The sequence below is a fragment of the Fistularia commersonii genome, chromosome 32 (genome assembly GCF_037954325.1).
Source record: "Fistularia commersonii isolate RoL2024-O1a breed Wild chromosome 32, RoL_Fcom_v1.0, whole genome shotgun sequence".
Classification (NCBI taxonomy): domain Eukaryota; kingdom Metazoa; phylum Chordata; class Actinopteri; order Syngnathiformes; family Fistulariidae; genus Fistularia; species Fistularia commersonii.
The window spans coordinates 5,972,901-5,993,627 of record NC_141315.1 but is presented as its reverse complement, the minus strand read 5'-3'; the positions used below and the strand labels follow the sequence as shown (position 1 = coordinate 5,993,627).

The 20,727-nt window shown below is 39.3% G+C and overlaps 1 protein-coding gene across 2 annotated transcripts in view; it reads right to left on the bottom strand.

Annotated features, from left to right (window-relative positions):
• Nucleotides 1-2,958: 2,958 nt before the first annotated feature.
• The window catches only part of ptprea (protein tyrosine phosphatase receptor type Ea), a 60,240-nt gene continuing 42,471 nt past the window's right edge, over nucleotides 2,959-20,727 (bottom strand). Inside the window, exons 3-21 of one of the 2 annotated variants that reach the window (XM_086139610.1) lie at nucleotides 17,458-17,535; nucleotides 16,850-16,946; nucleotides 16,314-16,387; nucleotides 15,015-15,151; nucleotides 13,212-13,302; nucleotides 11,377-11,453; nucleotides 11,200-11,236; nucleotides 11,004-11,101; nucleotides 10,552-10,671; nucleotides 9,173-9,336; nucleotides 8,786-8,921; nucleotides 8,088-8,237; nucleotides 7,583-7,676; nucleotides 7,297-7,373; nucleotides 7,059-7,193; nucleotides 6,827-6,952; nucleotides 5,820-5,971; nucleotides 5,137-5,272; nucleotides 2,959-4,089 (exon numbers count right to left, since the gene is read on the bottom strand). In XM_086139610.1, the coding sequence (XP_085995736.1) occupies nucleotides 4,015-4,089; nucleotides 5,137-5,272; nucleotides 5,820-5,971; nucleotides 6,827-6,952; nucleotides 7,059-7,193; nucleotides 7,297-7,373; nucleotides 7,583-7,676; nucleotides 8,088-8,237; nucleotides 8,786-8,921; nucleotides 9,173-9,336; nucleotides 10,552-10,671; nucleotides 11,004-11,101; nucleotides 11,200-11,236; nucleotides 11,377-11,453; nucleotides 13,212-13,302; nucleotides 15,015-15,151; nucleotides 16,314-16,387; nucleotides 16,850-16,946; nucleotides 17,458-17,530 (2,049 nt within the window). In that variant the 5' untranslated portion in view covers nucleotides 17,531-17,535 and the 3' untranslated portion in view covers nucleotides 2,959-4,014. Of the gene's footprint in view, nucleotides 4,090-5,136; nucleotides 5,273-5,819; nucleotides 5,972-6,826; nucleotides 6,953-7,058; nucleotides 7,194-7,296; nucleotides 7,374-7,582; nucleotides 7,677-8,087; nucleotides 8,238-8,785; nucleotides 8,922-9,172; nucleotides 9,337-10,551; nucleotides 10,672-11,003; nucleotides 11,102-11,199; nucleotides 11,237-11,376; nucleotides 11,454-13,211; nucleotides 13,303-15,014; nucleotides 15,152-16,313; nucleotides 16,388-16,489; nucleotides 16,639-16,849; nucleotides 16,947-17,457; nucleotides 17,536-20,727 lie in introns of those variants that run through there. The other variant, XM_086139611.1, reaches the window with a different exon arrangement.

Genomic DNA, 20,727 nt, shown 5'->3' with positions numbered 1-20,727 from the left:
CTGTTGGGCTCGACATGACAGGCCACGTGGATAGAGCTTGTCTGACACACATAGTAAATCGCTCCTAATGCGTTTTTTTTTTTTTCAAGCTGCAGGGGACTGAAGGTCAGAGCAGAGGTCAAAATGGCGATACATGTTCTATAGAACATCAGAAAGAAAAGCCTTGTGACAGAAAAAAACGGAATGGGTTAGGGGAAGCGAGAGAATCCTTCAGGGTTGATACATAATTCATATAAATCATTTGACCTCTTAACTTGCGCTGGCTGTTTTTGGGCCTCTGCCGCTCCTGCTGTAGAGCGTCACCATGGTACTCTGTTGCTGAGGAAGTGGAAATTGTCAACAAAGACGCTTTTTGTTGCTGTTTTGGCAGAAATAGCTTAGATCTTATCCTCTGTGTTATTGAGGGATGACAATCACATGAGGAAAAAGCTTTATGTTGGCAAAAACTAAGAACAGGGGACAGCATTAACATTGTTAGCTGATGAGGATATATGAGGAGGCCCTTTTTTGGAAAAAATATTTTTCTTTGACTCAAACAATGTTTTCAAATTCAATTTCTTCTCTTCTTTTAACATATTGACATAGTCTAAATAGAATTTTTTTTATGTTCGTTCAACTATATAGATATATATACATTGCCTTGTGTCTAAGATGTGTATTTTTAATGATAATACCAAGTAATGTGAGAGACTTTTTGCGCAGAGATCTTTTCCCGCAGAGTGGAGATCTAGTTAAATTTGTATCCACCTAGACTGGAGTTTTTTTTTCAATTTATTTTTAATTTGACGGTATTAACCCTCTGTAAATCAGTTCTAATACTCTCTCAGTTCCCTGGATTTTGTATGATGGGAAACAGTTCAATTCCTATACAAGGAAGTCAAGTCAAGGAATTAGTTATCCATGTCTAGGTACTGGGAAGTTTTTACTCCCTTATTCTAATAATTTTTCATCAAGATAAAGATTGAGTCATACTGCCGCCTGTTGGCAACATGTGTCACCACCACAGGTAGTCGTGTCAAATTTAGGAAAGATAATGCCTTCATCCATGAACAGTATATGCATACCATTAAACAGATATTTGAAAAATGGAAGACGTCTGTGAAACGGATACATTTTTCCCTTGTCACAGCAGCATAGCGGATATAATGTCAACAAAAAAGGAAAATAAATATGATTATAAATATATAAATATAAATAGAGATACTGACTTCAGAAGATAGCAAGACGAAATCTCTCCATAGTAATTATGTCGCGCGCAAAAAAAAAAAAAAAGTACAATATGGATTCATATGTATAATGGAACGTGATGGGAATCTGGGTCCTAACTGCATGATTTGCCAAGTTGAGCAATTCTAGTCCAGCACCGTCAAAACCAAGGGATCATTTCCTTATTCCCTCCTATTCATTATTATGTTTTTGTGTGAAAATCCTGTTTTGTGTGATGTTCATGCACAGTTCATTTTGTGCACCAGTAAAACATATACCTATGTCTTGAATTTTGAAAAAAAAAACATATTTTATTTTTCCAATAACATATGAATTAGAGTCTAATTCATATATTTGGGTGATTTAGCATGATTCTAGACTTGCGAGAGGAAAGGAGAACCCAGAGGACGCCACGGAATCCAGCTTCTCCAGGGAGAACCATATCAGGTTTTGCCATCGACCTGATAATGGCATTCATTTTCTAGAAATAATAACAAAACTCCAGAAATTGCTGGTTGTCTTTAGAATGCTTCAACAAATTGAACGATAAATCCAGAGAAACAAAAAAACGCAAAACAACGAATGCATTGGGCTTGTTAAGTAAGAGTTGCGCAGCAGCCACACGAAAACGAAACTGTTAAAAAGGAAGCTGGGGATCGAAAGAGGCCTAGTTAATATCCAAATGATCAGAAAGAGGGCGCGTACGTGTCTGTGTCACATTCAAGCAAGATCACTGTGGTTGATGATATGTGTGATATCAGTGGAGACTGAAAGTAATGAGAAAGAACCTGCCATCAAAACCACTTCAAACTGAATTTAATGTTGCAACTTGCATTTCAAGTGATTGGCCACCCAGACAGGGAGAGAGAGAGATGGAAATAGAGTTAGAAATAGAGAGGGAGAGAAATACTATTAAAAAAGACCCTTCTTATTTTTCTTTAAACAAAAATATAAACAGAAAAGTAGTCATGGCAAAATGGTTTGTTTAGTCTTAGTATCACCTGCATCTCACATCTGCCACAAAAAGGGAGTGCGCACACAGGCACACACACACACACACACACACACACACACACACACACACACACACACACACACACACAATTCTTTGATCAGCAACTTTTACAATGTTAGCACTTTGCCATGTAGTATTTACATACAGCATCAACAAAACCACGCAATTCACTGAGGATAAAAGCAAAACTGTGATCAAACTCTTCCAAATGTTTGGTTAAGATCTCGGGAGAAACGCACCAAGAAGCTATTTTACATGTAGGGTTACTTTGACTCAACAACACTGTTCCAACGCTTGCCAAGAAAAGCAGAAATCGGGGGCTGAAGCAAGAGCTCATTCCTTGAAAGATTTAAAGTGATTTGTGTCAGGCGGCTTTCAAAGTGGAGGCGGGCTTACCAGAGGTCTCTGTCAATCAAAGTGAAAGAGTGGTATATTTGTATTTTATTTTGGTATAGATGAAGAAACTTGTATTTTTTCCGGCAAAACGACATTACGCCTCTTGCAAACATCTAGTGTCTCGCGGATAACAGGTGAAGTAAACCAAGTAAGACTAAGTAAGCAAACCGAAGAATGTGTAGGACCGCGGCCAGGGCTCCGACGTCGAAAACCCCCTGTGGATGGTGTTACTTTAGTTATTATTCTGGCATTGAGCTGCCACTCGAGCATTTTTTGGTCCTGTGAATTAAAATAACTTTCCATCTGACGGGGGGATGTGCTGAAATCACATCAGACAAAGCCACTTCTTACTGCATTTATTGACCACGATTAAATACTTTTTGGAACCTCCCACGTTCTGCGTTAAAACTTAGGGCTGTGTTACTTTTCCATGTCATAAAAAAGTACATGTGGCACAGACTGAAAAAAGAAATCTCAAATACACATGAAGCATTTATAAACATATCTTAAATATTGCAGATTTTTGGCAAAAAAGGCTTAGTTATATGTGCTTTTTAATGTGCAGTCATTTAAGCAAAATGCTTTCGCTGTCTGAAGACACAAGGCCGACTGCAGTACATCCATGTTAAATGCGGTAAAATATCTTTTTCTGAGGTACAAAACAAGTTTCAATGGTCATTCTGATGGTTATTCTTTCATAACTATGAAACCTCTGTCTGGTTTCATATTCCATCTACCATTCTGTTGCATTACTTTGTTTTCTACACGGCTGAAAACTGATTTCACTTTCTGGCTATGTATATACGTATATATATAGAGATATATATCTTTTGAAAAGGATTTCACATTCATTATGGAAATATAGCTGGAGGACCGGTCAGGATAAGATTGTTTCAAACAAGAGTGAAACAATTTTTTCTTCAAAAGTGACCCAAATAAAAAAAAAAAGGAAAATGTATGTTTACATAAATAAAGTAACATTCCTGTATTGTGCCCCCCCAAACTCCAGAATGGAGTGTCCTCGTCAATACATAAATACATTTACAAGAGCAACTTTTTAAAATGCGGTCAAGGCAAAATACCCCATAAACATTTAAAGTACAATATCATTCAAACAAAACTGAAACGAGAGACCAAACCGGAACCTTCATTTCAAGACGAAATAATTATCATACATGTTGTGAAATATACATTATTAATCTATTTTTTTTTCTTTTTTTGTCATTTACATATGTATCCACTCAGAAACAGTATATTACAATGACAATGGAGTTTTAGTTCACGTTGGGACAAGTGCATAGCAAAATAGATCATTTGACCGAGTTAAAGAAACACATAAAACTGACAAATCAGTTTTAGAAAACAATGTTAAAAATCAGGTTTTAAGGCAAATCTCGTCATTTAAAATTGGCATAGTCTGAAAAAATGTCGACAAAGTCTTGTACCACCCTGTAGCAGAAGTCATATTGTTCCTGTGGAGAGACAATAGAAAATAGATTTATGAGTCGGCATATCAGTATTAATTGCAATGCAGGAACTATGATGAGGGGATGCTTTCAAAGGGGTACGCCAACATTTTCTCTGGGATCCTGATTTACAAGCAGGAAGACACCTTCTCTTATCTGCACAGACACACCACTTATGAATTAATGCAGCTTAGCAATTTTCAAAGCAAAAATAAAAGTGGATTTTTTTTTTTCCTGACAAACATCGACTAATATATAAGAGCTCAATGTACTTTAAATTCCGGACTATTGAGCGCGCCTGAATATAAGCCGCACCGGCTAAAAATAAATAAATGAATATATGTGTACATATATATGCTGCACTTGTCTAGAAGCTGCAGGTATCCACGTTGTAAGATGAGACATTTACACAGGAAGATGTTACGCGGATTTATTTATTTTTTTTTAACTTTTATTAGAATACATACCGGTAACAATCCAAAATACATACTGGAAATGCTTTTTTCTGAGCATTGCCTGTAACACGGCTGATGAAAAAGATTAATAATAAATAACACATGGAAAAGTCCATCGATCCATCCATTTTCTATCCCCACTTTGTCCTACTCCAGCTGATCGCTATTTTCTTCTTCCTCGTGCGAACTAAAACCATTACGCTCGTCTTCTTCAGCGTCGGACTTGAACAGCCTCAGAATTTCACGGGTCCGATGTGACGAGGCTAAATGTTTTGGCGGTATGAAGCCCGTTAGCCCACAAAAAAAATCTATAAATCAGCCGAATCATTGTTTAAGCTGCAGTGTTGACAGCAGGCGAAAAAAAGTAGCGGCTTATAGTCCGTAAATTACAGTAGTAAACAGTTTAAATTGTTATTTATCTGATTAGCATTTGTCTCCGGGATTCGGCCGACCGCAGGAAGGGATGTCTTCCAAAGACAACGTTAATCTTTCCATCCTACTATCTGAATTAAAAATAAAACATATATGTCCCAGGAAGTTGGCGCAGCCCTTGACCACTTTTAATCTATTTCAAGTATTAACGTCTGCTAATACTTACCACAGTTTGAACCATATGAGGCCTCTGCATCCGTAAACTCTTCACAGTTTGGAACACATCCAGCAAACCCTCTGCTTTGACCCGCTCCAAGATATTGCTCAGTGCAATGAACGTACCTGTCCGCCCGGCCCCAGCGCTGCAATACACAAAGACAAACATCCCATTGCAGCAGGCAGCTATTTAACTCCTCACTTGATCAATGGCGACATTACGGCGTCACTATCTTATGAAGATAACCTTCAAAAAGGTGTTCATCTTATTCTTTTACAGATGACATCATTGAATCAGAATAAGAAATACTTTATTGATCTCATGGGAAATGAAATGTTCTCAGTTGCTCCGTTCGGTAAAGAATGAAATGAAATAGAAATGAATAAATCAGACTAAAGATAAACTATATTGAATGGATATTTATTGCAGTTACACTTTTATAGGTGCTTCAAAATACTAAATGGAAAAACTTCAACTGATTCCAATGCTATGCTTTGCAACTAAACCGTGTTAAACCGAAACAACGGTTGCCAGTCTAAATAAACATGATTTTATAAAAATAGCTGCTTTAAAAGTAAAAAAAAAAAAAAAAAAATAACGCTTCACTATTTTTTGTTTTCTTTATTATGACATTTTAGTAAATTGAATACAATAACATGATACGTGTATTGAAAAGAGTGGCGAGAAGATACCTGCAGTGTACGACAATGGGATGGTTCCCAGACTGCTGCTGCTGTCTCTGTACTGAGGCGATGATGTCGATCATGCCTTTCCCCTCGGCCGGGATGCCGATTTCCGGCCAGCCGTGGAAGTGAAAGTGCCTGATCACTCTCGTTTGCTTCTCCTTTGGGAGGACATATACAGGCAGACGAGAGACGATAATACCTCTCAAAAATGATTTACGATCAACGCGTGGACGCATAATGGTAAGTGCAATGTCAGTGTAGGTTAAGTGTAAAGTAGATGGACGAACGATGCGGTTCTCCTGGAAGCATGAATGAACCGCCGAGCGTCGAAAAGGTGACGCGGGTCGAATTTAATGAAATATAAGAGATGGAAGGTATCCGCTTTATGATCCTTAAGATGGCTTGCCTGGCACACTTCCCTGAGCAGGTTGGATTATCTTGATATACTCGCCCTTTCAAACTTCATCACAAGACAATTATATAAGTCTCTATTGCTGTAAAAATTATGACACTGTAAAATGATATGCTAAAACTGCACCAACTCATGTCTGACCCACAAGTCTGTCTTAATGAAACACTGAAATGTGCTGGGCAGTAAGGTTCAGCACTTGAGAAAAATTTGATACAAACACATCAATTTCTAACATTAAGAGCTTTTTCACCACCAACTGGAAAACCGGCATTTGAATGTTACAATCAGCTATTTTGATATTATAAAAAAAAAAAAAAAAAATTACTCCATTATAAGATATTGTAGTATTATTCGCAATAATATTAGTGAAAAGGGTACAAATTTGAAATTTAAATGTTATTATTAAATGAAGTGCAAATAAATTCTTACTGGTACAGCAATCATGTTTAGTTGCAATTCAGAAAAGAATGGTAATTTTCCTTTTCAATCATAGGTGCTGAGGGGAATTACATACAGAGGACAACGGAGGCAACTTTATTCAAATGGTCAAATGATCGACTTCTGCTTCACGAACAGCTTTAGGGAAGGTTTGTTTTCTTACCGGGACTAAGGTGAGTACCAAGTCTCGTAGACTGAAGGTGTCGCACAGAGTGTCTCCCTTCAGCTCTACTGTGTAATCTCCATAGGTGGCCGAGTCCTCTGTTGGCCAGTACTGGCAACACTTGTCCTGTAAAACCCAAGATAAAACATTAGAATAAATGGATGAAAAGGCGATGAATGTGTTAAAAAACGGTACTATCACACTTTGGGTTCTTTAGTTTACTGTGGCTTACCTGCTCCCTCTCCTGGAGCTCAGTGAGCATGACAATCGAGTGGCATTTCCACTCCCACACCATCCTCCAAAAATCCTCCACTGTATGTGACAGTGGGCCTTGCGTGGCGATGAAGTAGTCTTTTTGTCTGTAGCCCTGAGTTATATAAAAAAATAAGAGGAACAACTTTATCCTTACAACATTTGAGGTAGCATGTGCGACAGGAAAGAAAAATGTTTGATGACGAACTTCTGCTCACATCTATAAATGAAGCATTGATGTAATCCGTGAACTCCTGACCTCTTCTCATTGAAAGAATCACTCTGTTGAAGTCGTCTGAAACAAAAATTTTAACAAGAAACTATCATCATGTATAGATTAACACAAAAAGCGCGTTCGTGACCGACAACATATTGTGACGTTCAAAATTTGAGATCTCAGATTTCACTCCGTGCTGAAAGGTCCCCTTGTCAGAATAGAACCAGAGTGCTAACCGCTGCGCCACCGTGCCGCTCATCTCAGATGTCAAATGAGAAATTTCTTACATGGAATAATTTGCAGGACTCTGTTCTTCTTCATGTTTGCGGGAAGGTTCCCGGTCCTCATGTTCTCCTTCATTATCCGCATGTTGGTCAGTTTCTGAGCAGAGATCACCACAAATGTTAAAGACGTGCAGACATCTGTGGTTTATTTTGATGCAATTTCAGACAAGTTAATAAATGGCCGCTGATAAACAACAACAAAAATGGTTCAAACCTCATTTGCATCGCAATGTTTGATAGTAAAATGATAAAATATGTTTATTTTTTTTCCCCTATCTGAGTGATTAATTGAGAGTGAAGTTGATTTCATGGTTGGTTTGTTAATAATAACAAAGAAAGCATTGAGCCTTTCCTTTTAAATGGGATTTTCTCGAAGAAATACAGATTTTCTTACATTGTCAGTGATTTAAGAAGGTTCATATTGTAATACAAAATACATATTTACACACACAGTACTCAAGCCTGGGTGTGTCTCCTTATAAATACAGCAATAAATCTAATGACTTACCTTAAACTCCTCCTCCAGTCCGACTCGGTCACCGTCCGTAAAGGTGTTGTGCAGTTTGTGCAGATGTCCTTCCAGGGAGGACACGTCCAGCTCCGTGTCTCCATAGAGGTAGTATTCAAGCAGAGCCTGGTAGATAAACGAGTACTGCATCTGTGACGGAAAATAAAAGAAACCGGTCAAACTCCCGACCGTCCCTGGAGGTGGTTGGCGCGACTTAATTTTGCACACAAACGCATTCACAGGACTGTCTCTGAAAATTAGAATATTGTGATAAAGTTCTTTATCTTCTGTAATGCAATTAAAAAAAACAAAAAATACTTTTTCATGATATTCTAAAATTTTGAGATAGGATTCTTGAGTTTTTTTAAGATGTAAGCTATAATCAGCAATGTTAAAACAATAAAAGGGTTGCAATATTTCAGTTGATTTGTAATGAATCCAGAATGTATGACATTTTTGTTTTTGTAATTGCATTACAGAAGATAAAAAACTTTATCACAATATTCTAATTTTCTGAGACAGTCATGTAGAGATAACCAAGCTTTTTATCTCAATTATTTCAAAACATTCACAAAAGTGGCTTGAAACAATCTCAAGCAGTTCCCACACTTCCCTTGAACAGATGGCGCTTCGATGAAAAATGAAAAACATTGCGTCGTGTGAACGCAAAGAGTTAACCCGTTTGTTCTCCCACTCACATCTGTCTGAATGAGCTGCGAGCGCTGTTCCCGTATCTTAGAGACGAAACCAAACACATCAACTTTCTGCTCCGTGTGCATCGTATCAATCATGGCATCTATTACGATGAAGGTTCCTGTCCTTCCAACGCCGGCACTGCGGAGACATAAAACAAACCACAGACTGATTGAACCCCAGCTTTGCACACATCAGGGAGCCACGTTTTTTTTTTTTTTTTTTTTTTTCGATGCATGCATTTCTGTGCTCTCTCAAATTAATTCCAGCCTTAAATGGCGATTTATCTTCATAACAAACACGCAAAATAGTTTTCTCAGCCGGCAATTATTTGTCACCATAGAGAAGCCTTAGCAAATTAAAGCAAACAAAGGAAATCAAACATCTGGCACCTGCAGTGGACCACGATCGGCCCGGAAAAAGTCGGATTCACCGCCTTGACCTTTTTGAGGAACTTGAGCATGCCGATGGGAGAGAAGGGAACTCCGAAGTCGGGCCAGCTGGTGAAGTGGAGCTGGGTAACCAGGCGCGGAGTCTTAGCGGCATCGCTAGCTTGCTGCAAAGAGGCCGTGGCACAATTAAAATAAAATCAAGGATGATTTCGACAACCCTGAACCATCGTTCACGTCATCAGTGCGTATACAATAACTAATTTTTTCTATTGTTGTACTGGTATATAATTATTCTACAATCATACAATAATTCCTCCTTGCTGACAAAATGAGGCATTTGAGACCGATGCTTAATTTTTCTTTTCAAAATATGCCAACTCAATTGGGTGACTGGGCATGGGTAGGAAAAGGCGCGGGCGTGTGATATCACAGAACACTTATAAAGTGTAAAATAATGTATTCAGCCTTAAGTAAGTATTCAGTCTCTTAATTATTTTCCAATATTTGCCATTATTATGATTTCTTTTAAACCTCCTGCAGCTCTAAGCTCTTTTTAAAAGCAAGCTCTGTAACTCTGACCCTAGATTAAAACTACACCCGGCTTTTCACAGAAAACTTTAAAACAAAGGTTGCAGACTCGGGCCGATTGCGGTCCTCAGAACAATATTTTGTGGCCCCCCGCCTGAAATCAAATCTTTGTGTTAGTGCGGCCGGTGCGTTATTTCCTCACATGCATCTGCGGGTTTATATGGAGGGTTTAAAAAAAAACGGGAAAGGAAAAAATGAAAAAGTAACTTTGCAATGTATTTTTGCTTCAAAAGTTGAAAACAAAATTATATTTCGATGAAAAAACGTCTAGTGACATTGTTAAAACGATCTTTTCTTTTCTTATTTCTATAAAAAACACAAAAACGATAGCAAAAAAAAAACGGGCAAACTTAAAAAGATTGCTTTAAGAACCAGAGTAGCCACCATTAGCCTTGTAAACATTATACTCCTCTTAAACATGCTATCAATCACTTTTCTAATAATATTCTAGTGGCAAATTTTCCCACAGTGATAAGATTTTCTCTTTTGACTCCTCAATATTCTAGGGTGTCATTTCATCCATCCTTTTTTAACATTCATTTTTAATATTAATTTGTCATGTATTTTTTTAGACGAACATTTCATTACATATTAAGATTTTTATAATTTACCTGTTTACCTCCTTTACACTAAAACAGAGGAAAAATTTGGGCTCAGTGTTACTTCTCCGGACCAAAGCGCTTTAAAATGACTAGTATACAACAGGTCATCATATATTTAACTTCAAAAATGTTATTCACAGAGCGTCTTTGTGCAAATCACGAAACTGCACAGTACTTCACGACACTCACATATTGTATACAGAACTTGCGGATGGTATAGTCCACCAGCACGGTGAAGTCCTCGACAGCCACCCTGACATTCCCATAGGTCCAACAACCTTGATCCGGCCAGTACTGGTGACACTTGTCCTGAGGGCAGAGGTGACAACCATGATTTAATAAATCAAGAATTTAAAAGAACATTTCTGTCTGGCTTTACCTCTACTGAACCTCATCGTGACACGTTTCAAGCTCCAAGTCATTTAGCCTCTTTCAGAATGACTCAGAAGGGGAAAGCACTCATTAAAATGCTACGCTAGGTCATACAGATACTGCTTTGTATGATTAATATAACCCATTATGTTGCCAGCTACTCTAAAACATTCAGATACATTAAATTTTTGCTCTTCCTGTTGCCCTGTTGTTCTTGTTATACAGGAAACAACAAATTTGAGGCATGGGAGAGGATGGAAAACACTTACTTCTTTTCTTTCTTTGAGATTAGTCAGCATGACAACCGTTGCCACCTTTTGCTCCCATATCATCCTCCAAAAATCTGCAACAGTGTCTTCTTTAGGACCTGAAGGACAAATAAACAAGAAAAAAAAAAAAATCAGCCAAAGGAATTGTTTATAGATGCAGTAAAACAGTTTATTGTGTACGTCATGCACATATTACCTTGTGCTGCAATAAATTTGTTCTTTTCCGTGTAGCCCTGTAAAATAACAGAGATCCTTGTAAAATAACATCTTTCGACGAAAGCACGACTAAGCCCCGGCTATATCACAAATGTATACATCTGAACATCGATGTGTGCACCTGTTTGCATGTTTGAAGACTTATTTTGGAACTCACATCAATGTAAGAAGCGTTCACATAGTCCGAACAGGGATTTCCTTCCAGCTGAGTCAGCACCACTCTGGAATGATCGTCTATCGATGAAAATAACAAAGGATATTATATTCCGTTGCAACAAAAACCCAGACCGCTGTCTGCTTCCTGATCAAAGCTTGTGCATGGGAGAGCGCTCAAGGAGTAATTCACAATTTTGGCGGCGTGTTCTTGCCCAGAATGCATCGTCCATTTAATCCAGGAGTTTAGGGTGATGATAGATGGATTTGACTTTCATTGATTGTCATTTTAGCAGTCCTCTACTGAATCACACGCTTACTTTAAGTGCAACGGAACAATAAATGTTGGGAAATCAATAATTGAGAGCAACAACAGTCAGCGAAGCATATGAAAGATGTTCAGTTGCAAATAAAACCTTCATTATTGTTAATGTGAATCCTAATGTTTTTTAATCAATAATCCATACTTGTCTGAGATGACTGCCATGACTAATCTCAACTGGGATAAATTAAGAGCTCGGGGGTTCACGGTATAAATTTGAATTTGCATGAATACGTGTTTAATACACTTACAGTGATAAAATTTTTTTTTTTGCTTGAAATAAAACCTTTTGCTAAGTGACCGTGTGTGAGAAGTGTTACATGGTCATCCTAAATAGTGGAATCCGTTTAAACAACAAATGTAACCTTTTTGATTTCCAGCAAAAAAGGCTTGTGGGTCACAGTCCTGTCTGGACTGTTGATCTAATAAATTATCAGGGACTTCCTGTTTTTCTCTGAATAGCATTTATCGAGTAGTTCTGCCCCCCCAATTGTATCGTAGCGAGTCACGAATGTTGGGGTTTATGTAAATGCTTGTTTTCTGTATGATTTTGGGGTTGCTGGAAATTTTGTGGCTGTGGTTTGGGGTGCAAGGAAATCTGTTTATTATTATTTTTTTTACCTGGAACTGAGCGGGAACAGCTGGTTGTATGTCAGTCTCGTGTGCTGCGGCTGTGGCCAACGACAGCTATTGCTCATTAAACCGACATTTTACCGTCAACCGTGTGTTTTTCCCTGACTAAAACACTACAGTATATTTGCTTGTTTCTCTTTTCATCACGTCTCATCTTATCTGTATCCATTGTTACCGACAGTGCGTCGCCTGCTACCTTCCCAGCCTCATATTTGTGCAGCTCTGTGAAGATGAGTAGACGTTGTATTTCAGCTGACTCACATTTAGGTTTATGTCAAATTCAGTTCAGGCATTCCAGTTTGCTGTCTGCTTGTTTTTGTAGACTGCTTAGTAAATTTGCATTTCTTTCCTGCAGGCCACTACACATTTAATCTGAAGTATTAATTGTTTTTTGGCAATTTCTGATTAGATTTTAGAGGACAGAATAAAAAAAAAAAGCAACTACTCTGATACTCCCCTGCACAATTAGAGGAAATTAATCTCTTCAACAAGTGGTACCCATCGGGTGCTTTTCACAGAAACATGATTTCGACAACGATTCTCTCATCTCAATCATCGTGAGAAATCAAACACACCTATTTCCCGAATTGTCAGCTGATAACAATCGTGATCATAATTCAGAAGCTGCTCAGGTGACCCACATCTAGAGTTAGAGGAAGTGACGCTGTGCATAGGAAGAATGGTGGGGGAAGTCTCAGGGCAGAGTTCTGACATTGTAAGTGAATACATGTGCAGATTTGGGTGGGTCTACTCTAACAGAAGTGGAAGAATAACGCCCCCATATAGACATGAGGGCCCATGCATTCGTGCACACACACACACACACACACGTACAGGAAATTGAGGTGTGGTTGTGCGTCCTTTAGAACAGAGTGCACACTCACAAGGGAGGATGTTGGGGTAGCGGTTCTTCTCCTTGTTGTCCTCCTTGTTAGCTTCTTCGTAGGTCCCCTGAGCATGGCCTCCTGGCAAGGACTGCAGCACAAAAAAGACAATAAGGTTTTACATAACCTCACATCAGTCCTATAAGCAACGTTTTGGCCGTTCATGATCTGTATGTGCTGGATTGTTTGGTGTCAAAGCTCACTTCCTGTGACACCCAGAATTTGCAGTTCTTAATTGAAATGATAGAGCTTCTTCCTCTGACTGTGCTGACACTCCAGCTCAACAATTCACTTTATTTTTGACTCACATCCTACGTAATATTCATAAATAGGCAATGGGGCTTTTTTTTCATGTTCCCATGTCTGTTCAGTGTGTGTCATGGAACATGTCATACAGTAGTTTTCCTCAATCTAAAATACTCATGAGGTTAAAATTGACCCAAATCTTGTGCCATCTCATCAACATGCAGCATGTTATTGTTATTCCGGGGAAGTCCACTATTTGGACATTTTTTCCAGAGGGATTTGAGGATAGTTTGAACTCCTTGCATCAATGTGTGGCATTTTGAAGTCATGTAGTAGGAATATTTTACTGGTTCTACATCATTTTTAATTTTTCTGCAGATAAATGCCTTACAAGATACTGACAAGCATTTATAGATCTCAGTTTTGTTAAACGCAAACAAGACTCCTAGACTGATAAGATATCATCAAGACTGGAAAGGATCTTTTTAATATCAAAAGATGAACAGCCTTCTATGACTCTGATATATTCGATAATGGATTGTATGGAAAAAAATGAATAAAATAACAATTTGTAAAATCCAGATTACATATTTTAATGATAATAAAGACAATAATAAATATGAAAAACAATTTTTAATATATTATCTATAAACAGGCAACTAAAGGAACTAAAACAAGCCAATATAGGTAATTGATTAAATGCACAAGAACATTGTGATACGGTAATAGATCTTTCACAAGTCCTTAATGGCGAGGAGACTTTGAGAGTAACAGGCAAAATCCCCCCCCCCAAAAAAGAAAATTGCAATAAAAATTGCAAAACAAATGAACAAAAGTATATTCAGTGAGGGCTCTTCGAAATGAGTGTAAGCGTTTGCTTTTTCTATAAGTCATCAAGCCTACAAATTAAATTCCAATTGATACATACCAAGTGGAAGGATATCAAGGCTTGAATTTTAGATTTAAATATTACTGTTCTACCACAAAAATCTACCACATGTAATATAATAAGTTGAGAACCTTAAGAAAAAAAAAAAAAAAAAAAAAAAAAAAAAAATATATATATATATATATATATATATATATATATATATATATAGATACAGAAGAACAGTAGTATGGGATACTTTATTACCCACTATTCAAGATTCAAAGTGTTAATCATCATGTGTACAGTTTGGAAACGTGTTTCCCTGTATACTGCAATTCTTACTTTGCTGTACACAGTGCATCCAGAGAGGTGTGATGAATAAATAATAATAAACATACTGAAAACTATATTAACCTACTCTATGAATCATTGAGTCAGTGTTCATGCATACGCATTCTATGTTTTTTGTCATATCTCGGCTGATACAGCCTCTTTTAAAAGTATTATGAGGGCATATTTTAAATATAACATACCGTTGGGATTTGAGCTAAATGTCTGTCCGTCAGACGCAAACGGTATTTTTGTAAATCCAACAAACTGCGCAGGATATATGCAACACTGACTCACTTCTAATGGCCACCTGTTACCGTGACCTCTTTGCGGGGAGGAGAGAGGGTGACGCTTACGTTGTACTCCTCCCTGAAGAGCTTGCCGTCGTCGGCCGAACGGAGGCGGTACTCCTCCTCCAGGTGATCCACCGGGAGGGGTAGGTAGGTCTTGGAGGCTGAGGGGGATCTGGGGAGAAGGACCACCGTTTGTTGCTCTGTGGGGAGATTACACAGAGAATTAAACGTCACAGAAGGAATTCACACTGAAAGGGTGGGTTATTTGGTTTGGAAGAAAACTACTGATTCTAGTTTCGAATCCACTTAATGTTTTTGTGTGTATTTCCTGCACAGTGTAGCACTGTTTCCTCAATTATTGGCCGGGGTTTCAATCAGCAGAAGTCCCACTTCTGTCTGTCAGACAGACTGTTAGACTATTTTACAGACTCCAGGATAACTTTAGGAAAATAAACAACAGTACAGTACTTCTGGTAAGTGGTTTTATTCCATTGCTATTATTACTATTAGTATTATTCTCTTTAAAATCAACCCCACTGCTGGCTTTTCTTAAAGCACTGGCTTTTAATTGAGAAAATAGTGAAAATAAGGTATTGTGGATATGGCTGAGATTGGGTTTGTGTTATATAATCAGCACATCAAACTACCGTACAGAACAGCTCAGAGGTCAGAACAATCATCGAACCGTTGAATTCAATATCTGCATCGGAGCTAATAAAAATCATAAAGAAAGGATTTAGTCCAGGAATCGCTATCCAGCACCTAAATATATACCACATTGTGTCAGTGTTCATAATTTGTCAAATGTAGGTTAAAAAGAGTCCCGTGTGTGTTAGTGATATTTTCCTGATACCTCCACCTTGAGTACCTGACCTGGTGGTAAAGCGGTGAATAATGACTCTGTGCTGTATCCAAACTCTAAAATACAACACACATGAAATCACACAAAGCGCACCCAAATATGCGCAATTTCAATAAACTATTTTCACAAGACAGTTCTTTATTCTGTCTTGTGTAAACAAGTATTTTTTTGTTCCGTTTCGTGACGTTGCCGTCAAGTCCAAACAGACGAGTGTCAATATATCACCCTTTTGGCAGTGAACCCGAAACCGAACCAAAATATCTGCCGCAGCAGCACCTTTGCCTTTATCTGTTAGAGATAATCTCTAGAAGCTACATGTGCATCTCAAACTTGAGTTTTTGCTCACATGCACAGGAAGTCGAAGAACCGCAATTCACAAATGTTAAGCCTCTCGCACAACTGTCCCACATTCTTTCTCTATTTTATCTTTCAGCCCGTCGTTCTCTCAGTCACCAATCTGCCTAACTGCCTCGACAACGTCAAATTCACAAGAATAATACCTTGTTCCTCCAGGATGCCATTTGGAATTTTCTTGTCAACAGTTGTGACGACTGCTTTTCTCTGGTTTTTTAACCTGCGTGAGACAAAAAAAAAAATGCAATGAAGGGATGAGAAAACGCTGGTGTCGCAGCCAAAAAAAAACCCAAAACAAAAAAAAAAGTTATATCCATCCTACCATCTGAAGCTTGTGAAGCTATTCTTTCTCATTAGCTGTTATAGGATAAAACTCAACTCCCGGTATGTCTTAAATATTAATCTGGATTCCTTTTTTGGTGTCCGTGGACGTCCACTGTCACGGCCCGCTCGGTTCTCACTTTGACAAGCACGAGAGGGAGTTGACTAGGAGAGCTTCCTGACCGGGCTCCGCCTCGGTGACTAAAAGGAGGAAGTGTTTTGTCACCCTGAGCTCTGCCTTGGACTCTGGCCAGTCAGCGAGGTCCGGGAGGGGGGCCGGTGGTGGTATGGGGGGAAAAGGCGAAGGGGGAAAAGGCGAAGGGGGGTCGGGGGGGGGGGGGGGGGGGGGGTGGCTTCTTACCTGAGGAAGTACCAGGAGAGCAGTGCGATGATGAGCAGCAGCAGGGACAGAACCAACATAGTGGGGAGGATGTGATTGCTTGTGGATACAGCGTCCCCTGAGGAAGAAGGAGAGGCAAAACAAGAGGTCAGGGAGCGCCGTCGACAAAAAAAAAAGCAGGAAGACGGAGCGAGGCTGACTTTTTATGCAGGCCAAAGCCTTGGCTGCATGTATGCATTTCAGTTAAGTGTGTATGCCTAGAATTGACAAAACCAAATCTTTTAATCTTCTCTCTGGCCTGATTTAATAACTAGCATCGGCAGTATATTGTCTATGAAGATGAATATCAACTTATTATGGCCTATCGGCAGTTGCAGAGCGACCACCACGCAGCCAGGTTATGCGTGTTGTTTATAAGACTCACATAAGTTGTAAATTATAGTCTGGGACTGCCGACCTTCATTGTGATCAGGTAATAGCTGGGTTGCAGAAAAGGCTATCATCAAGCAGATGCGTGCACAGCAGAAGATGCGTAACAATCGTATCCCGGGATAAGGTGATGACTGCTGTTTGCAGCAATGTAATTTCGTTGCCTTCGCAAATTGCGCCAGCCTTGTTATTGTCCTTACCTTCTGTATGGTTTCCATTGCTGGTTGAATTGGATGTTGTTGAGGTTGCCACCAAAAACAGAAGGGGAAGCATTGTGACTGCGGACAAACAAAACGAAAAGGGATATTTAATTTAGCGAGAGACATGTTTGCAAAGTCAAGATTCATGGGAACATCGCGGCTTGATAATATCACCATTCATCGAACACAAAAGCTATTGACAGATCTAAAGCATATTTCTTTATTTGCGGTTGCAGCACTCGGGAATGTGCCCATCAGTGCAAAGTTCATGAAGTCACAGTGGAACAACACATTCATATCCTGTTCATTCATTTGCACTGACATAGTGCTATTATTGTATTGCTTAACATGTCCACATGATGGCGCAGTATTCAAATCTTCAAAAAGCATCTGTTCCCAATAATGTGCTTTCATTGATAAAAACAAACAAAATAACATCTCTAAACAGCACAAGTTTGGCAGAGGACACATTCAACTGAGAGAAGAGATTACACCTGATGTCTCTGCAGGTTTTGTTGCCATGCAGAAACATTGATGCAATTTCCAGGATGTAGCATGTGAGAGGTGTTGGTGTGCTTTAAATTAAAAATGGCATGTATATTCTCACGTAGCAGTGGAAAGCCCTGAGGTCTGGCAATGCTCATCAACGGATGAGGCTTTCTGTAAGCAGTGCGAAAGACTATGCAGGGTGAAGAAAACACTAGTACATTTGCAAGCACGTACACGGAAGGCACGCACGTGCCTTCACCAGCTTCGCCATGGCGTCTGTTAAGAAGACATACTCAAGACAAAATCCCAGGTGATAATTTGCACACCATTTGTGAAAAAAACACACACAAAAAAAGAAACTTTTTACAATGTGAGAACTTCGGGACAACAAATCTCTCTTTTTCAGAGCTTATATCAATTATTGGTGAGCTGTTAATTCCAAATCAATATTTTCTGCGACGTTAATAGTTGATATCTACATGCTTTAATTTCCATGGTATCTTGGAACCTTGGTATCTTGGTAAAGTTGTCAAAAAAATGGTGCTATTCATATATATGTGTGTGTGTGTACATATATATATACTGTGATATACTGTGAAATTATAATCAAAATGCTGCAGTTTATAGCTTCAAACTGATGGAGACATAGCACATTATAACATGACAGTACGGTTTATATGACTATACAACCGTAAAATGTTACATTTAGCCAACTTAATGTCCAATTTCATGGATAGTGGATAATTTGTACAAGCCTGTTTAGCTTTGTTAGACAGCGAGCAGTATTACTTTAGCAACAGGAGTGTGTTTTTTACTAAAATGTTGATTAGCTATTGCCATGGCAAGAGACAGGTGGGTGATGACAGTGTTGGCAGCTTTGGCGCTGCTAAGAAGCACTTGTTAATTCAAGAGTGAAAGCTATAAGCTCACCCAATTACGAGAAAAGTGAAAAGATTCGTCCCACCTGTAGCTCGCAGACATCATGATGGTATCATACTCTTTTCTTATTTTTCCTCTATTAAGAACATATTTATTTTTCAAATTCATATTTTGCAGTTCATTTTATTGACTGTCAATCAGTCCCCAGCTTCTGTTACCATCATTTCAATTTCACTCTTGGCTAAACTGCATTCTCATTTTTTTTTTTTTTTTTTTTTGTCTTTTTCATAGTATGTGAAAGAATGAATGAATAGCAACAGCGATTTATATAGACATGAGCAAATTAGGGTTGTGTCAACATCCATTTATGGTTGTTCGCGGAGATCAGTATTATGCAAATACAAGTTACACCATGACAGATTTAAAACACGCAGCATCCTGCGAATGCATTGCTGGAAAAATGTGCATATACCTGCAGCAATCGAATGAGTTGTGTACGTCTGACCCTTGGAGACTCTGTACCATTACTGCTGATTTTCTCTCGGGAGCAAACCACAGAGGGCGGTTTATCAAGGACCGTCTCCGATCGATGCTTGTGTTCAAGCATCCAGAGAGAGTTTCACAGGTTTTCTTGACAAATCCTGCCAAAACAGTCAGCTTGCAAAACCTCAGTGTGCTTTTCACCTAGAGGCTGCAGGTGTGCGTGCGGTGCAGCTGCAGCTGAAAAGAAAGCTCGGGCCAAACGCATAGTCAATGAAGAAACAGTGCGTTTTGCCTCCACGCTGTGCCGCAGTGTCCTGTAATTTGTCCAAGCAGGACACCGAAGGAATGTGGAGGCAGCAGAGCAGAGACACTGACTGCAGCAGGGGGAGAGAGGGAGCAGAAGGTCCAGGTCAATAATATTTCCTGGAGCAATTAATAAACCCTGACATGTCAAGCCCCGGCTCCATGGGGAGGACTGATGAGAGAATTCTAATGAGAGGAGCGAAGAGGAGAGCAACTTCCCCCTTCTCTTCACTCCAATACCCCCCTCTTAAGGCTCTGAAAATGTCACGTATGGACAATGGGGAAGATATTGAGCTGTCTGTTCAGTGTGCGCGAATCCGTAGGGTTGTATGTTTCTATTTGAGAATGTACTCCTATCGCTGTTAGGGGACTTCAGCGATATAAGCTGCCATTCAGTTTTTTGCACGCCGCGTTTGTTTGTTTGTTTGTTTGTTTGCGTGCGATGAATCTACGGGGACGTGCAGCTCTGAGCGCGGAGCGAGCCTCGGGCCGTGCCTTGTGACAAAGGGTTGCCGCTTCTTGTAATCTGTCTTCCCTCTCCCGACACCTCAGAGCATCTCGCCACGTCACGTTTTACCCTCAACCCCTACGTGCCTCAGCTGTTCTTTCGGGACTACAGGCTGTTCACTCCCTGTTCTCCCTCTTTTCACATCTTGTCATCTCAGTGGTCTCCAGCCTGACCTTTTCAGCATCTGAGCCCCCCCCCCCCCCCCCTCTCAGCAACACTCCCTTTCCACCATATTTGTGGAAAATATCCCTCATGTAACTATTAATAAAACTGCTGTCTTCTCCCCTGAGCATTGTATCTCCTTCTTCTGCAATCCCACTTGGACCAAAAGTCTCAAATGACACTATTATTATTAGTCATCGTTTAGCTCAGGTCGGATTCTGGCCGAACAGCAATGATTGCGTTGTTTGTGCTCTCTTGTGTGTATTGTCCTTTCTCCATTTAGCACTCAGCAGCTTGTCACCAGCCATGAGCCATAATGAAAATAGGTCATGGGAGATGTCAGCTTGGGGGAAGCTCAGGGCATCCTTATTTTTCCTATAGGACACATTCGCAAGAAGCTTTGGGGAAGGGTATTGTCCTGGTCAACTAGACAGCCAGTTATGTAT